This window comes from Volvox carteri (assembly GCF_000143455.1).
Source record: "Volvox carteri f. nagariensis unplaced genomic scaffold VOLCAscaffold_8, whole genome shotgun sequence".
Lineage (NCBI taxonomy): Eukaryota > Viridiplantae > Chlorophyta > Chlorophyceae > Chlamydomonadales > Volvocaceae > Volvox > Volvox carteri.
Genome location: NW_003307551.1, coordinates 107376 through 133339, shown reverse-complemented (window position 1 = coordinate 133339; position 25964 = coordinate 107376). Strand labels below are relative to the sequence as shown.

Genomic DNA, 25964 nt, shown 5'->3' with positions numbered 1-25964 from the left:
CAAATTTCTATGCAATAGCATTTCAGATATCATTATTGTATTCTGTACCCTGTAAGCTGTGCTGCTCATTGGTCTTCACTTCGCGGCGGCGACGTCTAGCTCAACCCGCGGTCCAATTGTTGCCATATTACTTGGAGTTATTTTTATAGGAGTGATAACACGCAACACGTGGTAGGGCCTTAGGGGTCTTAAGCGGCGGCTTTCTTTCGACGGCGATGGCGGAGGGCGAGGCCCCACACCAAGGTGGAGAGGGGAAAACAAGCAAAAAACGGTGCGAACCCGCTTGTCACACGAAACCCCTCGCTTGACATGATTGTGGCGACCGAGGGATTTGGGGTTTGGGGTCCTTTGCCTATCTCTTCTACGGCCGTCTACTTGACCTTTGGCCCTGACAAAGCTGGCTGAGCGAGCAAACGGCACCTGTGAGGCACACTGTTGCCGGGTATTTCATCCTCGCACCTCCCAGTGCCCTGTGCAGCACCCACACCCAACACAGCGCCGCGACATACGAGTGCGGGCCATCTCCGCCCCGGAGTTCCTCTGCCCCTCCTAACGACAGGCTCGTGCATGACTTTGCAAAACGTCCTTCCTATTACTTAGGGTTAACGTGCTCCGACGCACCCGGCACGCTTCCATGCGACCGTCACTTTTGCGCTGTCACACCCCTCCCTCTGCGCAAGCGCGTCGGCCGCTCCACAATCCCACTCACATTTGGCCGATCCACTTGCAGAAAAAAGGTCCGCGACCCAGATGCCGCTGACGCTGCCAAACGGCTGAAACGCGGCCCATCCGTGGACCTGAAGTCCATTACCGACAAAAAGCTCAAAGGGAAGCTTCGCAGGGCGGAGGCGGTGTTCGCCAGCTCGCAGAAAAAGGCGGCGCAGATCAACGAATGGCTGCTGCCGGCGTCGGCGGGGACGTTGGAAGCGGAGGGTAGGTGGCGTGTATCAAGCTTGGGCTAAAGGCCGAATATCCATTTCTTCAGGGAGCCGGGTATACCGAAAAGCGCATCTCAGCGGATCAGGCGGATCAGGCGGCAACACAGCGAGTGCGGTGGGTGTGAGTGAGTGAGACAGGGCTTCCGAACCAGGACGCCATTCGCCGAAACCCAGCCCAATAAGCATGATGCAACTTTCTTGTATGAAGTCCAGCATGAGTTTTAAGTAGTGCAGTAGTGTATGCCACCCTGTATAGATTTGTCACTCCCAAGGACGTGCCGTGATGATCCCAACCACTGCAGGCATTGAGCGTACATGGAACTTCAAGCAGGAGGCTATCGTGCAGGCGGTGGACGTCACGGCGGCGCGCAAGGCCTTTGACCTGTCTCTGCCGGAACTAGGCCCCTACCGACTGAACTTCACGCGCAACGGCCGCTTCATGGTGCTGGGCGGCAACCTGGGTCACTTGGCTGTCATGGACTGGCAGCGATCGCACCTCGTGTGCGAGGTCCAGGTACGTGCCGTGGGGATTGCCGTGCTGAGGGTGGCGGTCGTTAGTCGGATAGCTACGTGTCCTCCCCCTCAGGTGCTCCTCAGCGGTTCAGGCAGGGGGGCACATAAACGCGGCAATCAACACGGGATATTTACTATGAGAGACTGCGTGTCTAAGTCGATTGGGTATCCAGTTGGGGGCGAGCGGTCAGTGCCAGATGTCACACTTCCTGTGGGACTGGGTGGGGGGGACGCGGCCTAACGGCACGCTGAAGCGGCGACGTGGTGTGCACCTGAGGTTGTGGATTGGGGCCGTGCGGTAACGTTCGCATGTCGCTCCCCGGGTCGGCGTCCAACAGGAGGGGCAGTCCCGACGGACGCGACGTGCATGGGATTGGGAGTTGCCTGATGTGTGCAAAGCGACGCTGTCCTGGCCGCAGCTTTCACAGACCAGGACCCGTTTTAAGTGAACTGAGTAGTGTAGGGTGGAGGGCGGCTGTGATGTGTCAGTGTTTCCACCTCCGTTTTCGGTATTGCGCCGCACAGCTCAGCTCCTTCAGCAGGCTTGGACATTTGCCATCGACTATGCGGGAGTAAGATGCGTTTTGAATGTGGGTTTCCTTGGTTAACCATTTGTGCAGGTCCGGGAGACGGTCCGTGATGTTGTGTTTCTGCACAACGAGACCTTTTTTGCGGCGGCACAGAAAAAGTACGTGTACGTGTACGACAAGCGGGGCCTGGAGGTGCACTGCCTCCGAGACCACACGGAAGTGAACGCGCTGGACTTCCTGCCAAACCACTTCTTGTTGACGTCCATAGGAGAGCACGGTGGGTACAGCTCTCCTGGTCAGGTGCCTTGGCTCTTTTCTGGGCAGCGGCCATCTCATCTCCACAACGGAAAGTAAATGCGGCGCTGGTGACAGAGGTGACAGAGGCCCAATCACCCGCTTCCTTACAACTACTACGCTAGGTGTCTCCACACTGAGTTGATTTCGACTCCAGGGGACTGATACTGCTCTCGCTGCTGCTGCTGCCCTGCTCTTCCCCTGCTTATGCTCTTATTGATCCTGCCGTTGAGGTGTGCAGGTGTGCTACGGTACCAGGACACCAGCACGGGCCACATCGTAGCACAACACAAGACTCGGCTGGGGCCGTGCAGCCTGATGCGCCACAACCCGCACAACGGGATCATGCTGCTGGGCCATCTCCGCGGCTGTGTGACCATGTGGACCCCCAACCTCACCACCGCGGCCGTCAAGATGCTGTGCCACCGGGTGCGTGGGTGGGTCCCTGAGTGGGTGCTGCCATATCCGTTGGCCAGCGATTGTCCGCGACTCCCGCCTATGCCATCCGCGTACCATGCTTGTCCTGTCGTGCTCGCCATATACGGTCATTTCAGCCACGATGAATAGCGGGGGCTTTCGCTTTGCGCACTCTGTCGAGACACGCCTTGCAAGACATCAAGACCGTCAAGAAGGCGTTGTAGTCCCATGGGTTACAAGACCGCCGTCCGGGAAGCATCCTACCAGCGCCTGCAAGGACACCGTAGGGCACACCTCCCTAATGCCTCGAGGCATTCATACCCGTTTTTATCTCCCGTTCTCAATCACCCATGCCTTAAAACTACGCCACGCCACGCCACGCCACACCCCGGCCCCCCTCGCCTGCGCCATCGCAGGGCCCGGTGAAGGCGCTGGCTGTGGACCCCAGCGGGACTTACATCGCCACCTCGGGGGTGGACTCCCAGATCAAGGTGTGGGACATCCGCATGCTGCAGCCAATGCACGCCTACTACAGCCATGCCCCCGTGACCCAGATGGACATCAGTCAGCGCGGATTGCTGGCGGTGGGGTATGGCCGCAAAGTGCAGGTGCGTGGCCGGAGATCGAAAAGTGTCAAGGGAGGGATGCGTAGAGTCCGCTGTAGGATTACGACACGAGAAGGACGTGTAGAGGGGGGTTTATGTCTCCAGTAGAAATGAAAGCGTGCGTGCTGGACAAGGCTGGCCATGGTCGAAGTTGTGGGGAGAAGAAGAGCGGCGGGATTGGGGAAGATTGTTGTTGTGGGAACTGAAACTCATGATTTCGGTATTGTGGCACACACCACCAAACTGAACGGTGCTTTCCTTTTCGCTGGTCGGTCGTTCACTACGCAGATTTGGCAAGACGCGCTGCGCAGCAAGGCCCAATCACCTTACCTGACCCACCACCTGCCGGAGGGTGTGCTGGAGACGTTCCGGTTCTGCCCTTACGAGGATGTGCTGGGGATAGGGCATTCGGCTGGCATCAGCACGATACTGGTGCCGGGTAAGCTTTCGCAGCTGGTTGTCGATAATATGCAGGCCCTCGTCTGTCTGTCTGTCTGTCTGTCTATGAGTCTTTGTTTGTCGTGGAGTGGGTTGGCAGCTGGTGGGGAATGCTTCCCCGTGTGGGCCATCGGCTTGACTGGCCGTGATGATGATGCATACCTTCCGGGTCTTCCACTTGTCCTTTCCTGTCATACATACGTCGTACAGGTAAGCGTTAGCCCTTGTCTTGCGAGCTGCAGGCCTGCAGCATATGAGAGGCACTCCATTGCAAAGAGTGGGAAAAAAGATCAAGCATGTTTTTCCTGAATCCCTGTGTGGTCTCTGCTTGCCGGCCCCCATCCGGCCCGCGGCCCTCGCCCGAACAGGTGCTGGTGAGCCCAATTTCGACTCCTTCGTAGCCAACCCCTTCCAGACCGTCAAGCAGCGGCGGGAGCAGGAGGTGGTTGCACTGCTGGACAAGCTGCAGCCGGATACCATTGTGCTAGACCCGGACACAATTGGCAGGTGCGTCTCACTGCTGCTCGGGAACGGCGCTATGAGCGGCAGGGGGAAAAGCGCGGAAAGAGGGAGCACGCAAGCACAAATGTGTTTCTGCTACACTGCGTCGTTAAAGTGTGCAGGTAGCCAGGCGCTGCCAAGTTTGACCCAGATCATCACTTTATGCCGGAGTTAGCTGCGCTGCTAGGTCCTCTTGTCCTGTGGAGTTGCAGCTCGTCCCCACGAGATACGCTGCGCTTCACTTCCGCCCATCGAGCTTGCCTATATCGAAGGCTCCAATGCGTGTTCCCGTTGTTCGTCCAAGCTGTAAGCTGTTTGTGTGCCTGTCGTCGGCGGTGCAAACAGGGTCCGCAAAGAGCCCGCCGACGTGATGAAGGAGCGCCGGGAAGAGGAAGCTGCCGCGAACACGGCTCGTCTGGTGGCGATGCGGCGCAAGTCGGAGGTCAAGGCCAAGATGAAGGGCAAGAATAAGCCCAGTCGGCGGCATCGCAAGAAGCAGAGCAATATCATTGAGGACCGCAAACCCTCCATTCAGGAGCGACAGAAGGAGGAGGTGAGGACTGAGCGGGTTGGGGGAAGGTAAAATGGGAGGCACAGGCCCTGGCATGTAGGGGTTTGCGGCTTTGTGGCGTTTTTCTTACGTTTTCCTTTCCTCCCATGTTCCTTGCAGGCGGTTCGTCGGAAGGAGGCGGCCCAGAAGAAGTCACAGGCTGCCATTCCAGAAGACGCTCCCCGAGCCGTGCGGAGGTTCTACAAGCAGTAGCTGCCTCTTAAGAATCTTTCCGTGTCTTTTCACTTCTGTTTGAGGGGAGCAGCGGCTGGGACGAAGTGCTTCCAATTGTGCGTGTGCTTTTTAGGCCGACACAGGAAGGGGCATTTTTTGGCATTTTCTGTCACGAGTCCATTAAGTTGGTAAGGCCGAGGCTAGCTAACGGTCTAATAGATCAACAGTCTATCAGGAAAGAATGCAAGCTTGCTTGCGGAGGTTTGAGTTTGCAGGTGGCTATGGGTCATGGATTGCGTTCCTGGAGGCCGCAGGACAGGATGCCAGTTACATGGACTAGTAAAGAAGGGATATATGCATGGATGTGTTTGGTAGGGAATATCATGTTGTGGCGCTTTGCAAGCTCCGAGACCATGGCGCGAATTAGTCAGGGCTTCATAATGTACATGATGAAGTGAAACTTCTGTCCATATATGTAATCGATGATAATGGGTGCTTTAATACCTTTATAAGTGCAGGATTTCAGCGTTCAGCAACTTGACTAGCTCGACTGATGTTCGACATGTGCCGAGCAGGCCGACGGACGTCCGTGCATTGGGCTCCAGCCTCCGCAGCATTACTTACGTTCATCTTGCCGTTCTTTCACACAACTGCCCTAAAGTCCAAGGATCTTCAAGGCACGCTGTTTTTTTCGCGAAATGTCCTGGGAATGATAACCGTACTCTGACACTCTTCCCTGGCTCCCTCCAGATTCTTTAATAGCTATACGCCATGACCTGGAAAGTGTCCAGACCAGTCTTTTGGAAGCTTGGGATGCTGAAAGTCCGCCTTGCGGGAGCCCGTCGTGGCAGGGTCTCACCTGCGACACGGCCGGCAACGTTATTGGTCTTGACCTCAGCAGCAAGGGCCTTTCTGGGACCCTTCCAGCATCGCTTACAACGTTGCCTAGCTTGACATCCATGTGGGTCGGCATTTCCGCGCCTCTAACCCCATACCTACGTGCATTTCATCGCCGCCCAGGCCATGATGCTGCTTGGCGTAGTCCACATGAGCGGACGCAGATTACAAAGAAATCATGAATGACATTTCTTACATTTCTTTTGCTATCAGCACCTCGTCAGGGCTACTGTTTTCCTATTTATATTCCATTTGCCACGCGTTTGACCGTGCTGCGGCCGGACGTTCGCCTGTTCCCCCGCTGCAGCGTTCTGTCCAACAACTCCCTCAAGGGCCATCTCCCGCTCGCGTGGAGCGCTCTCGAGGACTTGGAGGTGCTGGTGAGTCCTCCGAACAAGACACTCTCCATGCGCGACACAAGGACATTTACGCCTTTTTTAAGCAGGCTACGCTGCACGTATCGTAACTCTCACATGATGAATCCATAGCGTCCACTGTCATCCACTGCCGCGCCTCCCTGCCGCATCTTTGCGACCCCCTCTTCCCCATTGTTGGCTACCTTAAGTACCTGGACGGCAACTCGCTCACTGGGCCGCTGCCGGGCATGTGGGCGGCCCTACGAAGCCTTCGAGAGCTTCGCCTTCGGAACAACAATTTGTCAGGTATGCGCTGCCTATTATATGTGTTGGAATCCTGCGTGTGCCTTGCACCGCAGCCGCCTGCTTCAACCCCATGTCTCACCTTAGGGAAGGTAGACACGGCGGGCGGCTGGTGGGATGTTAACACCTGTAATCTGCAACTGGAGCGATATCGCATGCACCTTCCCTCCAGCGTCCGTTGTTATTATCTTGGCTCTGCTTGCTCACCGCACCACAGCTTACCCTCTTGCGCCCTAACGCATGCCTTCCTCCGCCCTTCCTCTGCAACTACGGTTCTCTACGCCTCCGTCACTACGCTCGTCAGGCGGCTGCTTACCAGCTTCGTGGGGTGGAGGACTGGCCTCCCTGCAATACGTGGACATCAGCCTGAACCCACAGCTCTGCGCCAGCGACGCAGGTGATAATTGAAATCCGCTGCCGTGATCGCGCACCATTTTTTCTTCCCAACAAGAGCAGCAGATGGTTAAGCGGTGCTCCTGCCTACTGCCTTGGGAGGTCACGACATCTGTGCCGGGCCGCAGCGATGAATTTTGATCCTCAGATGCCTAAATGGCCGATGTGCGGTTGGTCCCTTGCTTTGCAGGTCCGTCCAACGGCGGCCCTCCCGCATCGTGGGGTCGTCTAGGGTTCCTGCGCTCCATGGCGCTTCAAAACACAGGTCTCGCGGGCACGCTGCCGCCGGAATGGGCTTTCATGCGACGGCTCGTCCAAATGTAGGTCATGGGACGTATTGCAGATGCTTTGTGGGGTGAAGCAAGCCGGAAGGAGACGAAAGCCAGGAGGGAAGTTCTGATGAACCCAACGGGCCAAGGGCCGACTGCTTTGGGATTGATGAAACGGTGGAGAGGGTGTTCACGGTCGTCTTCCTGACCCACATCACATCGGAATGATTATATTTTGTTATAGCGGACTTGATCATGTGGGTCATGTGAGGTCAGGGGCTCTGTTGCGAAGGGAGGCTCCTTGAAAAGGCAGTTGCTGGGGCGCATGGCACGGTCGGGTGCGCGATCATCCCCACTGCCAAATCCATTGGATCGCCTGTACCTCCTGGTTCTTTTACTTTTCACGCCTTGCTTGACGATTAGCTTGAGAGCCAGATCCCACTTGTACCCAAACACGCCTGCAAAAGGGTATCCCCACAACCCTCCACCCCCGGGGCCCCAACGCACACATCGTTTCACCGCATCAGGGACTTGTCAGAGAACAACATTGCGGGCACGCTACCGGAAGAGTGGGCCGCGGCCTCGGACGTAAGCGCCGGCATCGGATTCTTCGGTAACGGCGATGGCAGCACCACCATCACCAACGGCGGCATCAGTAGCAGCGGAGGGCTGGATCAGCTCCGTTTCATGGACCTGAGCCGCAACTCCCTACAGGGGCCACTGCCGCCCGCCTGGTCACGTCTGCAATCCCTGCAACACTTGTGAGCGCCTGCCCATTTCCTTCCGGGGTGTATGCAGACTAGTGCATGCAGACTAGTGGGTTCTCTTCGCTTACGACGTGGAGCTGTTTTGAAATTGCAAAAAAGCTATATCCAATCCTTAACGTACTCTGGCTATGACTGTCATGCTGTGAGGACCATCTTACCGTCTTTGCTTCCTCGCTTTCTGAAGATGTTATATCTCTGCCAACCAACCTGCTTCCCGCAGGAGCCTTCACACCAATGCGCTATCGGGGACAGTGCCCGAGGCCTGGGGCTCACTACACGGGCTCGCTGGCTTGCGGCTCCATTCCAATGCGGCCCTGTGTGGTCCGCTGCCTCACGTCATGCTGGGGGGCCCCATAGCTTCGTCGGCTGTTGGGGGCGGCGGCAGCGGTGATGGTGGTGGTGTTGGTGGTGACGGTGGTGGCGTGGTGGGCGAAGCTACCACGGCTTTAGCGGCAGCCATCAACGGCACTGCCCTGCTACGGGAATGCGTCTGGGCTCGGACAGGTACGTGGGACGTACGTTCGGAATGTGATGTTGCAGCGCCAAGGCACTGCTGCTCCTTTGGCTCCGGAAGTACGCAGGAAGGCAATCGGGTTGGCATGCCGGTGAAGCACACGAAGGCTGCGGTATTGATTGCGGCATTTGGATGCCGTGTATTCTTAGAGACAAATGCAACAGGATAAATAAACGCACAGAACATTTGTTGCGGCAAATACAGAAAGCATTTCATTGTATATTACCGCTCAGCACGCAGATGCCTCCGCAAATCGTTAACATGAAATGCGTAAAGGTAAGTCGAACATGGTTAGTTAAGGTAAGGTCAACATGCTCCGCCGTTTGCCATGCCAGGACGCGCGACACCGCGATAGGCATGCACGCATGCTATACCCGTGTTGAATGCTACCTCGCATCTTACCAGCGGGCCTCTTTCCTCCACACTGCGTGTCCGGCGAGCCCCCTGACTGTCATCATCACTGTCCTCATCGCCTGCTCCTCCGCGGCACCCAGCTGGCCTGCTGCAAGACATCCGCCGCTCGCTTACTGACCCACGGGGCGCCCTGGCCACCTGGGTTGAGGGCACTGACCCTTGCGGAGCCGTCGCCAGCCGCCGCTGGGCAGGTGTGGTCTGCGACGTGAACGCGGGCGCGGCAGTCGCCGACAGCGTTGACGGTCGTGTTGGAGGTGGCCTTGGCGTGGTCGGCCTGGCTCTACAGGACATGGGCCTGAGGGGCTCCCTTCCGCCCCAGTTGGCGCTACTAGGAAACAGTCTGAGACAGCTGAGCTTGGATGGGAACAGCTTGTCAGGTGCGGCTAGCTACTGATTGCCTACTTGCGATTGCGGGGTCGGGAGAGGGGATATTGCTGTGGCAGAGGGTCTGAGTCCCAGGTGTGTCCTTTCTCCCTGCTACTGTACATAACAGGGGTTCTTATTTGCCTCTTAGTATCTTATGCTAAGAGGCATAAGATACTGGGCGTGAAATGTGGTTTGGCTGCTGATCCAACTGGACGGTTTCGGGAGATAAGCAACACGGACAGGGACTGAAGGCGTAGGTGTACCTGCGAGAACAAAATGATGGTGAACAATATCGACTCCCCAACCTTTTTGCCGCCGGTCCCTTACTACACGCCGGAGTTAAGGTTCCTGTTGGAGTGAAACTTACATCGACCTGGCTGCTTGCATAGAAAGTGAACCCTGTATTGACTATCACGGTTGTGGAGGATCTGTTCCTCTCTTTTCTCTCCGCACCTTGCTCTCAACTCCCTTGTCCTCCTCTACCGACACCAAAAACCGGCCAGGCACCTTGCCCGGCACCTGGGCGCTGCTAGGGGGCCTCACTAAACTAACCGCAGCGAGGAACACCATAAGCGGCTCCCTGCCTGCTGCCTGGAGTGCGCTGCACAATCTGTCGTACCTGGACTTGTCGTACAACACCCTTCGGGGATCCCTGCCAGGCTCTTGGGGCGAGGGCATGACAAGCATCCGCCACATGTGAGTTAAGAATCCATGCACGGGCTTTATTCTTTCTGCTGCCGCCAAGAAATTGAAACCAGCGGCTTCAAGGGCATCGGCACGCTTACGTCAGGAAGGAACAACTCGTTGTAATGCAGCAGCTACCGACGGCTATCTTTCCAGCCCGGCCATGCCCCCACAGCACCTGCGTTCACAAACGTGTTTGTCGCCGCACATCAGAGGATTGTTCCCAACATAGCGGTTGGGAGTCACCGCGTTCCCGCCTGGCTCCGCCGCCAACTGGTATACGAAGCCCCGAAAACGCGAAGCACAACACCTCTGTATCCAAGGACATTTCATCCCACACATGCTCAGTGACCCACCCTCCCATTCTTATCCAGCGACCCGACCCGACTCAATAGCCGACCCAAACCCTTCAAAGACCGAACCGCACCCACGTAAACACGCCCACTCTGCAGCCATCTGGACGGAAATGCACTCAACGGATCACTGCCGGCATCTTGGGCCGGCGGCAGCGATGGCAGTAGCACCGGCAGTAACAACAACAATAGCATGGCGGCGCTTCGCTACCTGACGGCAGACGGTAACAGCCTGAGTGGCGGCCTGCCGGCGGCGTGGAGCCTGTTGGGGCAGTTGCGGGAGGTCAGTCTCAAGGATAACCTGCTGGAGGGGCCGGTGCCGCCAAGCTGGTTGGAAGACCTCGGGTTTCTTAGGTGGGTGGGTGAGGGAGTGGCAGCCGTGGTCGCGGCGGTGATGGTGGTGGTAGTGTGTGGGACGAATGAGGAACTGGTTGGCGATCGTGTTGCGTCGTAGGGTTGCATAGAAGGGAGCTGCGCACATGTTGAGCATGCATGGTGGGTGTTATGGATTTGGTGAAGTGTGGGGAGTGCGTGTTGGCGCGGGTGCATGTGCTGAGCCGCGAAGTTGGGCCGCGACGCCTTGACGTGCGGTACGCCAACAAGGGGTGATGCAGTCGAACATGACCTGGCCCACCCGCGCAGCCGTCCATGTCTCCACCTCGGCTGAGTCCGATGGCCCTCCTCAACCCACAAAAGACCCCCAAACAGCAAATCGTTCATTCGTTCTAGCCTACTCTTCACTCCACCACCATCGCCCATCTGTGTGGCAGGTACCTGGGTCTCAGCTTCAACAGGGGCTTGTGTGGACGTGTCCCTTTCCTCCTCGACCCTGGCGAGGGCAAGGCCGGTGGCGGGGATTCCAGGACCACTACCACAGCGTCCAACACCAGTTCAACCTCCGTAACGCCATCAGCCTCATCCGCTCCTCCCCCATCCGGCACACCCGCCATTCCCACTGCGAACGCTGCTGCTGCTGCTGCTACTGCTGACGATGCGGATGAATCTCCCGGATTTCGTCTGGAGGCGGATTCTACGCAGCTGGGAGCTCCCTGCCCCGACACCGGCGGCGGGAAGGGCCCCGTGGCCGCCAGCGTGCTGCTGTGGGCCACAGCTGGTAGGTGGACTGTGGGTGCTCATCTCAGGAGAACTGACTTCCTTCTATCCGGCGTTTTGGGGCATGAATTCGGCTTGGAGGGTGGGTCTTATGCAAAATCCAAAAAAGGCAACTGCAGAAGTCCAGCTTCCGGCTTGGGAATGGGGGCTGAGGGACCGGGAAGGGCTGGATGGGGTGAAGGGCATCTCATAAAGGGTGCATCTGAATGCATTTTTCAGCTCGGATGAGGCAGAGGGGACGAGGAGGGGAAAGGGAAGGGATGCGCTATCCTTCCTTGTCATGCCGTCCCTGATCTGGCGGCCTCCCTTCCATCCCCCACCTCCACCCACTCACCCTGCACATTATTCCACGTACTCCAGGTGCTAGCTCGGTCGGGACCTTGGTGCTGGTGGGCCTGCTAACCGCTGCCGCACACGCGGCCAACCGCTTCCGCAACCAGAGGAACAAGGACGCGGGGTCGGCGAAGGCGGCGGCGGCTCTGGCCGCGCCTGCGCAGTCGTCCTCACCGAGGGTGGGTCTGAGTCTTATGGCCCGCCGATCAAGCACTGGCAACGGCAACAGCAACAGCAACAGTGTGCCGCCATCTCCTCGGGTGGGATGGGCGGCGTGGTGGCGGTGCTCTATAGCCCCCCGGGTAGCCTCCCCGTTTGAAGGTGGAGTAGCGTAACAGGGATATCTTGATACAGCCGCGAAGGACCGCGTATAGTTGAATTGGAGTAATGCCGCTCCCGTATTCTCCGTAAGGCGACTAGATCTCCTGAGGGTCGTCCTCCGCCTTCACCCGCCTCCGCCGCACAAACCGCCTCCGCATTCTCCGCGCCCTCCGACACAGGCCCCACCTCCGAGCCCCCGCCTGCTGAATATCACCGGGGGACCCCTGAGTCTGTCGTTCCTCCAGGGCTACTCCCCAAGCCGCCTGCCGTCCAGCACCAGTCCGGCACACCGTGCGACCACATCCCCCTCCCGAACTGCAGCCGCTGCCACCACCCGTAATGGGCCTCCGGACGGAACTCACGTCTTCGGACGGACGGCAGCCAATGGGGACTTGCCTTCGGCAGCGTCGCCGGCGCCCCAGGCGGCTGCCCACAGATCGCCACGCAGTCCCGCAGCACCGCCGTCATCGTTGCCGAGACTGGAAGTGCACGGGCTGCAGCTGCGCATTCCCGGGCGCCATGAAGGATGCGGAACTGGCGGCGCGGAGGCTGTGTCGCCGCCGTCGCCGTCGGCGTCAACGTCTGCGTCGCCGCACCTGGCCTGTTTCAGCGGCGCTGGCGTGTCTAGCCCGCGCCGGCCTGCTTCGGAGCGAGACGGCGGCAGCAGCTGCGGCGCGACTCCCGCTGGCCGCCTGCCCAGCGCCCTCAGGTGTGTTGGCGGGTGGGGATAACAGAAGAGCGGCACAACCTGCTACGGAGGAAAGGAATCCAACCGGGGCCGCATGGGCCATGAGCATCGCCAGGGAGCTTTTGTCCGTACATGTAACTTGGGGATGGGGACGGAGATGACGGGGAGCCCCAGCCGAGGGTAAAATGACTGCATGGGTTGTCCCTCCTTGCTCTGCGCCTCCCTCAGCTCACCTTCCGGTTCCGCGCGTCGCAACCACCCTGTTTGCCTTGTCACCAGGGCAATGGGCTCGCTTCTGGGTCATCGCCCCAGTGGCGGCGGCACCGGTCCGCAGACCTCCTCGCCCCGGGGACATCTCCCCCGGGGAGAGTTATCCGAAGAGGATACTGCAGCAGCAGCGGAGATCTACCAGGGACTGCTCATGTCCGGCGAGACGGTGGCGACGGCTTCGGAGCAGCAACTGTGGGGCTACGAGCTGGGGGAGCAGTGGGGTGCCGGATCCGCCGCTGATGAGCTGGAGCAGGAGCGCTCCGGCAGGCCCCGGTGGGTGCTGGCGGTGCTGGCGGCCGCGTGGGACACTGACCTGGGAAAGCCATAATCTAGGTCTAGGTCTTCTGAAGCTAGGCTGCATCATCTTGGGCGGCCGTCACGGATCCGCACCCTCTACCGAGAGCAAAAAAGTTCCTTTTCAAATGTCGGCGCTGCTGACGTCGTCGATGACGTTGTTCGTCCTAGTTAGGCTGATTGTTTCCCGCGCCTCCGTGTCCTGTCTTACACGTGTGTGGGCCGCAGGTCGCCTCAGGCGGGGTCATTTCCGGCCAGTTCCTTCCAAGCTACCCAACAGTCCCTGCAGTACTCTCAGGCAACCGACCTTCGGGTCATCGGCAGGGCCGCTACACCGCATTCGCCCACCTCGCCCTCCGCCAGCCGGCCCGCGGCTCGCCCCGCCGCCGCGGTGCGCGGCTCACCAGCCCGCCCACCGCCCAATGCCGCGTCGCCGCCGCCGCTTCCTGCGCATGACCTCCGCCAGCAAGAACACCGCAGCCTGGGTCTGCGCGCCTCACCTGATCTAAACCTCAACAATAATGCCGCCACCGACAAGCTCGACGGCAAGCTCTCGCGCCAACTGAGCAGTGAACCCGAACCCGACTCGTCATGCACCTTCCCGGCAGTACCGCTGCAAGCGTCGGTGGAAGTGGCCGTTACGGTGTGCGCCACCGGTAGCTCGCCCCGTTTGCTAGCGCCCATGCAGGGCCAGGACGAAGACTCCCTGGTGGCGACGGCGCCGCAGCTGTTGCCGCAATCAAAGCCGGTACTGCTGCCACAGCAGCAATACGAGCACCCGCCGCTGCAGGCGGCCCTGACCTTCATGGTACGGGAGGTGGTGAACTTGGACGAGTACGATGGTGGCAGTGCTGGCAATGGCGAAAAGGTTGCGGTATTGGAAAATGAGGGTGAGGAGGAGGAGGAGGAGGAGAAGGCGCAAAACCAGGAGAGCATGAAGAACGCTGCGGTTCGAGGGGTTCCGAAGCTAGATCGGCCATGATTTACAATCAAGGTTGCGTAGGCCGTTTTGGCTTGAGTCATGCACGCACACCCACATATGCATATGCACCGCTTCTTAACGTTTCGACGTCAAAGTGCTGTTTCCCTTGTGGGAAGGCGGTTCCGTTTGGGCCTGCATGCTTTGGTGTTCGGGCCGCCGAGACGCGGCGGAAGACTGAAGAGAACACGGCATGATGAGATACGATAGCTACGTCTTGCCATCGGGTCTCGTTGCTTTTTGCCGTGCATTGTGCCCTACGCTAGGTCTTCATAAGCTACGCCTGGTTTTGGATACAGGGCAATCATTACTGCGGATGGACCCCAGAATTGACGTAAATCAGCGGTCCGCGCGACTGGCTTAGTAAAGCACATGAAGCATTGAGGGTTTCTTTCCATAAAGGAGGTCACAAAAATAGCTAAGGATGGACGCCTAGCATCAATTTGGAGCACTGCATGCACGGCGGGAGAGGATGGCCGCGTACATCCACCTTTTCCCAGGTGCTGCGTAAACGGAGTCTGATCACTTGGGGCGTGTATTTCTCTTTCGCGGCCCCTCGCAGCTAGAGGCAAAGTGAAGTAAATACCGTGTGAGTAATTGACTGACGGAGGGGACGGGGATAGGGCCCTGACGGGGCACGTGCATCGGTCTATTAACGCGCAGGAAGGTGGGGTGGAGATGGGAGGGAGGAGAGGGGCACAGAGGAGCTGAAGCCCAAAGGCCGTCCCAGTGAAGGTTCTCTGCATGGCTCAGATGGCACAGACTGCTCTCCCCGCACAGGTCTTACCAAATGGCGTCGGTGCACGTGATCTGCATGTTTTCCCGGTTGTTTCCTTGGAATACCCCCATTTGTAGAATGCATGTGTCGCGCCTGCCCATGTGGACCCAACAGCTCGTCGTCTGCACATATTTCTGATAAAAGCGATTACACTACTGGTTTAACATACGCTGTACAGAGGTAAATATCAAAACTTGGACCAAGTTTACAGACAGTTTTAGGATCCAATGTTCGTCATTTCAACCAAGGGTGAAATGGCTAACTCAGCCCAAAACTCGGCCCAGAAGTAGTCTTGATGAAGAGCTACACAACACTTGAAAAACTATACAATTTTGTGGTTTTCTCGCTCTTTCCTTTGAGATAGCTTTGGCTCAGTTCCGCAACACTCCGCAACTCCAGCCCATCCATGCCAACAAGCCCCAGCACTTCCATCCTTGCCTTCTGCTCCGTCTCACACACATCTCATACATGTCCTATTCTCCAGTTCCACTGGCAATGGGTTGGGTTCGCTCACTACTGATGCTTAGCCGTTCTTGTTGAGATGGAGGCGGCGCGATATGCACCGTCCATGGAATTGCATTGGCACCTTAGCAAGTGTATACACCAGATTCATACATCACTCCAACCCGGCCCTTGCAGCTAATAATAATAATGAGAGTGTATAGTCCAAACACGACACCGTTCCTCCACTCGCAACCCAGTGCCGTACAGCGTCCCCTGCGGAAGACTGTGGGGCAACCGGCCGCACGGGGCCCGAGCCCTTTTCGGCTTCGAAGAAGCTGACTGCCCTACCCAGTCCTCTATGCAACGCACGGAAGTGACGAGTGCACCTAATGTCGACAGCCCTGTTTTAATCACCTGAGGACCTGGTTAAGGGCCTCTGCAAATGGACACGTCGCAGGTTACATCGCCAAGGCTTGCTCACTGGTATCCTCCAAAATCGACAGTGCATGCGAGGCTTTGAATGACGGTAACAGCACCTAAAGTACGTTGTACATTGTCCACCTTCGCCACGCTGTTGAGCCAAAATAGGCAACCAAAAGCCAGTTTTACCACATTTATATCAGCATCCTCCACCACCATCTCCAGCAGCGCCATAACGTACCACCAAGTCAAGTCAAACGTAGCGCAAGAGCGTCACAAGGTACTTCTCCTTGCGAGTCACATCCACGGCCCGCACCTCCAGCCGGCCCTTCCCCGCGCAGCTGATGACGTCACCTGCCTTCACATCCACAGATGTCTTGGTCACAGGCCGCCAGTTCAATCGTACATCGCCCGCCTTGATCAGGTCTCCCATCTTGGTGCGCGACATGCGAAAACCTGTTTGCATGCGATAGGAACATCATAGCTATGTACGGAGATCGAACGGAGGAAGCACCGGGTTCACGGCATGTACGGCGCCTGCAATGGCGTAACCTCACTGTGGAGCATGCGGTCGCAGGTTTGGGCTCCTTTGTGCGACTGCCTCACCCCCTCCGTTTGTTCCGAGCACCGTCTCCGCAGACGTGTTGTAAGTCCTCCTTCGTAGCCCCCCCTGCCCCTACCTACCTTGAATGCCTCTGACTTGTAAGTGCACATTTGCTACCCCCTCCATGCGCCCCTCCTCCTTCCGGTTCCTCTTCTCCACCTCATCGGAGCGGAGGACCCCTGCAGTAACCCCCATTGTATACCCCCTCCGGAAGCCCCTCCCTCGCCGCCCCCGCTGGGGCCCATATCTGGAGCTCACCCGCACTGGCGATTGCGTCCAGTCGCAGGGAGGCCTCCACACTGCTGACCTCCTCCTGCCGGGGTGGCCGAACCGACAGCTCCGATAGCGCTATCCGCCGCACCTCAACGGGCACCGTACGGACCTGCCGAAGAGAAGAAGAGCACAAGTGGCGACGGGAACGGAATACACACACACGGGGGGGGGGGAAGTGCGAACCGAGTCGGTGCTTCGACCGCGGAAAAGGAACGTAATGGCGGCCGAGGGAACCAAGTGTCTCAAAGAACGTATTCGTTCGTGCCATGGCCTTTCTGGCCTGTCTATGCTGCTCTCCGAACCCCTGGTCCCACGCAACCCGTCCTCATCCTCGGGTCTTCTCCCCCACTCCTTCCCAGCATCCCCCCCCCACCATACTTCCCCCCCACTACCAGACCACACTTCCCGATCCTCACCTCGGCCAGTCTCTCACCTGCACCAGGCTCATCTCGAAGTGCTCCACCAGCTCGGGGTCCACCAAGATCTGCGCCCCGGCCTCGCCCTGGACGAGGATGTCGCCCACCTTGTCCCGAACCACGCCTGCAGGGCCGGTGCAGAGCAGGGGGTCACGGCGGGTAGGTAACGGTCAGGCATCGGGCCAGCGTTAAGGCCCCGAAGTGCGACTGAAACTGCCGTACAGTGTACGGAAAGGCCCATGCACGACCGCGAAGGTGTGTGTCTCTGTATGCCCGTATGTGTGTAACGGGGAGAGGGACGTGAAGAGGGGCATGAGCAGGACGAGGCCTTTTTGGTCGACGAGTTGGCCAACTTGATGAGGGCGGACGTTGAAGTCCAGGGAGGGAAGCGGCGGCGCCCGCGACACGGCTGTCATTCACCTGGGGTGAATGCCCGGGTTTTGAGTTGCCGCACTTACCGCAATTGAAAATCCGGGCTTTACAATCAGCCCATTGTGCCCCTGCCGTACACCGTACCTGTTCCAAGGATGGCTCCTAGGAAATCTGGATGCTTGGCGGGGTCGAACATGAAGTTGCCCTTCACCTGCGAGAGGGTGAGGTAATCCGATGAAGAGGAAATACGAATGGAGCAAATTTGAAAAGGAAGGTGATGGTGGTGATTTCGCCGTCCAGCGGTCCCTTGCGGCCTCCAGGCCTTACCTCTACCTCTACCTCTACCTCTACGTCACCCCTGGGTTACCCGAATTCGCGTCTTAACGGGGCCGGGACTGGGACCAGGGTCACCGCCCTACGTTTCAAACACCTCACAACCTCACAACCGAGGTCATCCTCGCCTCCTCCGCATTTCCACCCCCTCCCCCCCGGGGAGGGCCCCATCCCGTTCGGGAAACGTCTCGATGGGATGTCGTCCTCTTGAGTCCCTCCACACCCCCTTTGTCCTCCGCGGGCCCCATCTAGACCCCCCCCACCCCACAGGCCGCCGTTGCCTCACTTGAAGCGCTGCCACTCCATCCAGCTGCTGCGGATCGCTCTGGAGCGGTTCCATGAGCTCCTCCCGACCCAGGGCTATCCTGGAGGGGGCCGGGGAGAAGGGTGTTCTGGGGCTAAGAGGGATGACGGCTTCAGGTATCAGGTGGGCCGGAGGTGAACAGAGAACGGCGAGATGCTCGCGGAATATGGCCGGGAATGGCAATGATCTGTCCCCGGCAGGTGGGTGACGTGTGTTTGTGTGTGTTTGTGTGTTGACAGAGGCACTGCGAGAGGTTTGACTGCTTTGGTGGAGGTGAGGAGCTTTAATGGCACGACGGAGAGCCCCGTCAAGATACTCTGCCCGAGGAGTCGGAGGTGCCGTTGGCCGAGGGGGTAAGAGGAGGAGGTAGGGGAAGGGGGAGGCGGAGGGAGGGGCGCTGTTAGTGGGGCTGGCAAGGCCAACTCCGGGCGATATCCGGTCGTAACGTAAAGGACCGGACAGGACAGGACAGGGCACAGGACAGGGCACAGGACAGGAAGGTGGCAGTGGTTACATCACTCAGCCTGGAGTGGGATGTGGCGCCCGCCGGAGGGCATTTCGCGTTCTGGATCTTATCCTGCCCCGGATCTACGGGTTGCCGTTCCCTGGATCCAGATTCCTGTGGGGCCGGAGATGGTGTGTTGGAGCTGGCTCTATGGCGGGTGGCCCCCTGAGCCCCGTGGTGGGTGGTGGGTAGGTTGCGGCTGTGCATGAGGCTATGTCTCTGTGCTGGTGTGGTGGTTGTGTGGTGACCCAACTCACGATCTGTCACCGGATTTCGCTGTGACTTCAACTATTTCCCCCACCCCAAGACGCAACACACACACGTGGACCTTGGCCCCGCAGGTGTTCACTATGCACAGTACAGTACATCGCGTTGCCCTTGCCGGTGTGTTATGCGTGCTGACAGTGATGATGTCCATTATTAGTTGAAAGTTACCACATGCGCGCAAAACCGGCCACGTGAACGGGGGGAAGGCGAATCTCTGCGCTAATACAGTACACACACACACACACGCGTACCTGCAGCGTTCTGCCTGAGCATAGCCGCCCCAAGGCAAGCAGACGATATCCGTTCGGCTTGCCAGCGCTGCCATTGAATCCGCAACGATGGGGGGCGGCAGGAAATCCGTCCACACCACGTCCCAACGCTGTGCGGCACGCTCGGCTATCTCCAGCACCCGCGCCACATCTCTCCGGTTCGCTGGATCAACCCACGCAAGTGCGGTGTCTGTTCCCTGGCCTTTGAGTGCAGAGGCAAGGATGCTGAAATGGCACCGCCGCGTGTTCGACTTGGGGCGGGCAGTTGCAAAACCGTGAAGCGACCTACGCGCTAGCGAATGCATCGGCAAGGCTTTGATGCATGCATAAAATGCGTGCAGATGTCATAATTTTAGATATTTGCTGTGTTGTGCTTTTAACAGTTATGTCCTGTAAACATGAGTACGACGAACGCAAGGGGTCCAATCATAAACCTCAAAGCAAGACGTGCTGGAATGCGTGGCATACCCTATGGCAACAATGTTGGAATAAACTAAGCCCTCCCTTGTCGGTTGTAGGTGTTTTCCTGAGTAAAATACCCTCGCATCGGTTCAATCCACGAAGGCTACCTACTTTACAGCTGCGGCAGCATTGAAACACTGCATCTAGCCTGGTAGAGGTTCTTCTAATTACCTCTTAGGTATATCCGTGTGCGATTCAGGCGCAACCTACCAACTGAAACACTATGAGGTCGCGACAGCTTAAGAATGTCCCACCGGGACTGGAGCTGCTTCAAGCATGTAATGGTGGAAGGAAGTTTTCTTACAACTGGTACAAGGGCTCGGTAAGCCGCAGCGATGATCAGGCAACAGCCAGCCCAACGCTGTTTTCGCATCGAACTTATGACTTGATTTCCTATATTGAACTGTTCAGGTGCTTGTTCTTACGTTTTTATGCTACATGGGGTATCATGCGGCGAGAAAGCCACCCAGCATTGTGAAAAGGTAGGGCCAAGCAAAGGCTGCGTGCACCGAAGCCGTGCAAGACCTGCGGAAGCACCGATGTATCTTGGAATGCTTGATAGATGGGGTGCTATAAGGGTGGACGTTACAGTCATATCACGCTTGCAAGCATGCTCCCTGGCAGTATTCTAGCCCGCCAATTGGGTTTTATGTTGGCGGCGTGCATGATCCACTGCAGTGTGTTGCGGGGAAGCGTGGTGAACTCGCACTCGGGGCGACTTCTCCTGTCCGACGGTGGACTTGCAATAGCGGCGTCAGACCCGACCACGTTAAACGGCTGGGCTCCCTTCAACAGCGACAATGGCCAGGTGCGCAGCTGCACCCATGTGTATTCGAGCCCCCAAACCACACATTCTCATGCAGCGTCACTGCCTAACATGCACCCGTTGACAAGCTCTTCTTAAACTATTATCACGTCCAAGGATGGAAATGACGCATCGCACGTGATGTGGCACTGTTGTGTGCCCCACAACACCGTGTGTCAGTCCACCGACGGTTACGCCACCATGCGGCTCATGCCGGCACCGTATGCCCACTCTTTTTCCTTTCATGCCTCGACGTCCTTTCGCGGCCTGCCGTGCCATGTTTTTCGGGTGCGCTAAATGGCCATGGCCATCATGTACCCGCCTCCACATCTCCACAGACGCTTCTGGGACAAATTGACCTGGCCTTCCTCGGTACATATGCGATTGGCATGTTCTTTGCGGGCCACCTGGGTGATCGCGTGGACTTGCGGGGGTTCCTCACGGCAGGTAAGTGCTCAAAATCGGAACGCAGGTGGGCGCGTGCAGGGCTTGCTTACAGCTAGGAAGAGGCCATCTCGGAGAGCCCGACCGTTAACTAACTCAATCTGACTCTTCTACTATAAACTCAAAGATTTAAAACCGTACGTGTGGACGTGTTCTGGTCATGTTAGCACGAACAGCGCGGCCATGCAAAGCTGTCGGTGCGAGCAAAGGGGGAAACCACAGGCCGCGGGCTTCTCTCATCGCCATAGCATTCTAGGAGAGTGGCAGAAGGCTCTGTGGCCAGAGGTGCAAGCAAGCCGAAAGAAGGCTGACAACGCCTATATCGGCTGAAGGGTTCGCGTTGTCGCTGTCGTCCTGCCGAACTACCAGCTTCCTTTGCGTATGTTGTATTGCTGATGTACATGTGCACTGCTGTGCTGTCATGACTTGGCAGTGCCTGGGGTGGGGGCTCATGCCCCGCGCCACTCGAGTCCGGGGTCCGTCCCCATTTGTATTACACCGACAACCCGATGGTGTATTTGCCATGTTGGTTGACCAACCTGGACATTTCATGTACCCCTCACCGCTCCATGCCAACGACCCAACCTGTTGTTGTACAGGCATGGTACTCAGCGGCATCTTCACTTCACTCTTCGGCATGGTGAGTCGGGCTCTGGTGTTACGGACCAGTCCCTAGTGTGCGGCAGCATCGCAGCCGTCCCCCTGGGCACATGAGGGGTGAATCAGGGATTGGTGGATAACCAGGCGATAAAAGAGGCCTTTTACAAGATGCCCATGGATTATGCGCCTGCTCAGGCATGTTGGGCCTGGGCCTGAGGGCCCTACATCCCTAGCTGGTTAAGGTATCGGTTGGTGGTGTCGCTTCAGCGTCGGCTTCAGCGTCGTGTAACATAATAGATGCGCAGGGAGTCGCATCTATTGGTGCCTAGAGGCCTAACATGAAGCTTCGTTCGCATCATGTTGGTGCCGAGGCCCGTGCCTCTGCCGACCACATTATGGGGCCTCCCCCAAAGAGGACGCTGCCCCGGTAACCTTATCATGGCTGTCGACGCTGCTGCTGGTTCTCTTGCGGCTGATCAAGCGTGTAGCACCTCAATATGCACCTTGTGCCCGATCAGGACATTGCACCTCAGACGACCCTCAGGAATCGACTCTCAGCGAATGTTATACTTTCACACATGCTAACTGTCTTCCCCTTCGCTCTTTTAGGTTCTGATGGCTCCCGAATAAATGCAACGCAGGGTTATTTTTGGGATATGCACATCTTTTCGTACTATGTGTTGGTCAGCATCATGGCGGGCCTTTTCCAGTCCACCGGCTGGCCCAGCGTCGTGTCCATCGTAGCGAACTGGAGCGGGAAGGGCAAGCGCGGCCTCATCATGGGCATCTGGAACGCACACACCAGCGTGGGCAACATTCTCGGCACCGTGATTGCTGCTGCCATGCTGTCGCGGGTGAGGCAAAGGCTGGCAAGGGGAGTCTCACGACGACAGGGGTGCCCCTTGCGTTCGCGGAAGGGTAACATCTTAGTTCCCTTGCTTTTACTTCTCCTATGTCCTATACGCGTCTTCCGGCGTCGACGGTCTCATGCCGTGTAGCCCTCCGCCTTCCAGACTCAGATGGAGAGGGTATATGCGAACGGTCCAGTCCGCGTGCAGCAGATCCGCCCAAACCTGTTCTTCATCTTGGTGGAGCCGGCGAATGTATCTCTCCCGGGAACTCCCACCCGTAGGTTTTCGCTGCCCTGCTCGCAACCCCTCCCTGCCTGACCTCCCTCTCCGCATCATCTTCCTTCACTCCCTCAGGGGTGGGGCTACTCATTCGTGGTCCCCGGCTTCCTCATGATTGCGCTGGGCCTGCTCATATACGCTGGTCTGGTGGTCCAGCCCTCTGACGTGGGTCAGTCCAACCCCGATGACAAGCCGGCTACTGGCGGCGGCCGCCACGACAATGAGGAGGTGTTGCCGCTCAAGGAGGGCGGCAAGGAGGCGCCTAGCAAGGAGAAGGTGGGCGTGGGGGAGGCCGAGTGAGGGGCTAGAGCGGCGGGAGGTGGGGGTTGTGTGCAAATGCCAGACACAGCTTACCTGCCAAGAGAGCAAAGCATCCTAGCCACCAGCAGTCTTCAAACGCCGTGCCGCAAAGAGTCGCCCTCAGATAGCTGCCCAAACGGAAGTGTATTCTGTCCACATCCCGTATCAGCAGTGCCACTGGGAATTCCGAGTCCAACGATGTCGGGAGCAATGGCGGCCACCGCGCATCACGTAGATGTCACTGATTGTAACAGAAATAGTTATTTTTTGTCACGGAGGCGTCGTAGAATCGTAGCTGGCAGGGACCAGGTGCCAAGATCGGGGGCCGGGGCTGGGATGGCCAGAGGTAGTGAAGGACCTGCGTCACAGTCGCCGTCGTTTCCTGTTTTCCTTGGTTTTCTTGCATCGGTGTTTCTTTATGCCCTCCTAGTACTCGGGTAAGTTCAGGGCATTTAGCAGCAGCAGCGTCCCGGGGTTTCAATGGGGGGTTCTGCGTCGGCTACGGTCTCATCTTTCTATCTGTTCAACTTGGGGCCACACGGCATGTTCGCCCAGCAGCCCCAATGGATGAGTTGAGTTGTGGATACCGCAGCAGTGTGGTGTGCAGCGTAGGAGCAACAGGTCGCCAAGCCGTCTAACCTGCGGCCGTACCTGAAGATCAGGGTCACACGGCTATCCTCCTGTTTAGGATGTTTGCATTTGCTCAGCGGCGCCACTGGTACATCACTTCCCGCTTCCGTCCTGCCTCCTTTCTTAAGTTCCCTTCCCTCCGTTGATGGCTTGATTGCTGGGCGAAATTAGGAAGTGGAGAGCATCCACTTTATGGACGCCTGGAGGATTCCCGGTGTGACCGCGTTTGCGTTTTGCCTGTTTTTCTCCAAGCTCATCGCCTACACGTTCCTGTACTGGCTGCCCTACTACATTAAGTCGACGCCCATTGAGGGTCGCATGCTGAGCGCCAAGGAGGCGGGAGACCTGTCGGTGCTGTTTGACGTCGGCGGCGTGGCAGGAGGTGGGTAGGGCCGCGGCCTCTGTCCCCGAAGGGGCTTGAGGACCGATGTCGCGACGTCGGGATCGTGTTGGAGCATCGATGAGGGATTGTGTTTGGCGAGAAGTCGTCCGATTTGCGGCAGTAAAACTGGCCCGGGTGACGTAGCCGCTCCTATGTAATTGCGACTCTGGGGTTGCATTTGAGGGATGCTTGTACTGGAGGCATTCTCACGACCAATCGTGTGTCGACCCACGTGCGTCGGCATGATGCATGTGTTCTAGTTTTGGCCCTACCTTACTCTTCGCTTCTTCACCCGCCGCCTGCGCTCCCGTCCTCCGCTTCTTCAGGTGTTTTGGCGGGCCACTTGTCGGACAAGTCAGGTGCCTCAGCCGTGGTGGCCACCTCGTTCACGCTGCTGTCAGTGCCGTTCCTATACCTCTACCGCACTGCCGGCCATACCTCGTTCGCGCTCAACGTTGCGCTCATGATGGCCAGCGGCTTTTTTGTCAACGGCCCTTACGCCCTCATAACCACAGCCGTGAGCGCGGACTTGGGCACCCATGACTCGCTACAGGTGACGCCAACACCCTATTCGGACTCCCCGGGTCTGTTTTCCGGGTTTGTAGGCTTCCTGAAAAGTGGGCGACGCCGAGGTAAAATCCTTATGAGTTTACCTCGGGCGTGATGAGGCGCACAGACTTGTCCCTCAAAGCTCAACGTCTAAAGTCGTAACAGATTAGCGGATATGAGTTCCTGCGTGCAAATTTTTTGGGCCTGCCCTCTCCCGATCTGTGATCCTCGCGCTGCACCTGCAGTCCTTTCCGCAAGCAGACCCTTACGCAGGCCCTCCTACCTCCTGTCCCCGTCTAACCTTGTGCAGGGCAACGCCAAGGCGCTTGCCACTGTGTCGGCCATTATTGACGGCATGGGCTCCATCGGTGCAGCATTGGGCCCCATGCTGACGGGCTTCATCTCAGACCGCGGTGGCTTTGACATGGTATTTGCGATGTTGTACACGAGCGCCGTGACCGCGGGGCTGCTGCTGGTCAAGTTGGTCATTAAGGAGCTAGCCGTCCTGCGGGGGAAGTCCATGGTGGCGAAGCCAATGTAAGCCACAGGCGGCGCAGCTTTCATGGACAAGGCTAGGAAATTAGTCAAGAGGCTGTGGAGAGCTAGACCGGGGCATGCTAGACTAGGTGTTTCGAACGCAGTTTAACCCATTGGCGCGCTATTGTTGGGTGATGCGTTTTGCAGCGATTGCTGCGATGGCTCGCTGTTGCATGCAGCGGAGGATTGAACTGCTGCTATACAAAATGCGAAAGAGCCTTCCCTCGCGGAGAGGGGTTTGCAATCTCCAGCGCGATTTGACGACTTTGGGGCCATTCGGGTGGGACCCCTGGATACGCAGGCGGCTGCGACGGGTAGGGGGCCACCCTGAAAGGATAAGGAAGGGCCGCAACGCTCGTGATGAGAGCTGTGTGTGTGTGTGTCTCTCTCGATGGAACCCGTTGTTAACTGGCCGCTTGAGGGTTATGGGTAAATGGGTCGGATAAGAACCTCAGTGGGCATTAAGTGTATGCGGGGTGGGAAATGAGGGCGAAGGGGTTGCAGGTGCGCAGGTAGGAGGGGCCCCGGTGCATGATGCCATATTGTTATGAGTGAACTGTAAAGCCGCAATGGCAGCAGCAGTTGGCTGGGGGGGGGTAAATTGGGCCTGATAGGTTCTAAGGGTTCCTGGTTCTCATTTGCCGCCGAGCCGGGGGCATGGACCTGCACGCTTGACGTAACGTGTGCAGTGAGGCCGATGATTTGTCGGTCAGCCTTTCGGACTTCGTGAGGACTGCGCTCACCTACGAATATTCCGTCGACCCTCGGGACCCTTGTGTGAATGCCACTGCCCATGAACACCCTTGTGAAGTATGCGCCACACGGCAACTGAGCAGTGGCGATGCGCATACCAGCTTCTGCTTCTC

At 57.9% G+C, this 25964-nt stretch overlaps 3 protein-coding genes across 3 annotated transcripts; 2 read left to right on the top strand and 1 right to left on the bottom strand.

The window, feature by feature from the left end:
* Positions 1 to 18: 18 nt before the first annotated feature.
* Positions 19 to 14277, top strand: VOLCADRAFT_103611 (uncharacterized protein; the record flags this gene model as incomplete). The annotated part of the gene is made up of 24 exons (XM_002947931.1): positions 19 to 271; positions 731 to 933; positions 1241 to 1452; positions 2072 to 2258; positions 2517 to 2704; positions 3109 to 3300; positions 3586 to 3736; positions 4104 to 4242; positions 4582 to 4789; positions 4907 to 4975; positions 6165 to 6237; positions 6346 to 6519; positions 6821 to 6913; positions 7100 to 7229; positions 7706 to 7939; positions 8166 to 8449; positions 8954 to 9250; positions 9743 to 9935; positions 10376 to 10630; positions 11047 to 11390; positions 11750 to 11901; positions 12223 to 12752; positions 12960 to 13274; positions 13524 to 14277. The coding sequence occupies exons 1-24, from the start codon at positions 216 to 218 to the stop codon at positions 14275 to 14277; spliced, it is 5433 nt and encodes a 1810-aa protein (XP_002947977.1). The 5' UTR covers positions 19 to 215.
* Positions 14278 to 16169: 1892 nt separating this feature from the next.
* On the bottom strand, positions 16170 to 19564 carry VOLCADRAFT_57892 (uncharacterized protein; the record flags this gene model as incomplete). The annotated part of the gene is made up of 6 exons (XM_002947784.1): positions 16170 to 16372; positions 16779 to 16902; positions 17227 to 17333; positions 17726 to 17792; positions 18201 to 18279; positions 19242 to 19564. 6 exons carry the CDS (start codon positions 19562 to 19564, stop codon positions 16170 to 16172), a joined length of 903 nt encoding a protein of 300 aa, XP_002947830.1.
* A 568-nt stretch (positions 19565 to 20132) lies between these two features.
* On the top strand, positions 20133 to 25102 carry VOLCADRAFT_57773 (uncharacterized protein; the record flags this gene model as incomplete). Its single annotated transcript, XM_002947930.1, has 9 exons — positions 20133 to 20203; positions 20400 to 20529; positions 20865 to 20973; positions 21570 to 21610; positions 22212 to 22424; positions 22776 to 22976; positions 23811 to 24012; positions 24339 to 24565; positions 24872 to 25102. Coding segments are annotated over 9 exons (1425 nt in total), but the record flags the coding sequence as incomplete, so codon positions are not given.
* Between the last annotated feature and the right edge of the window lie 862 nt (positions 25103 to 25964).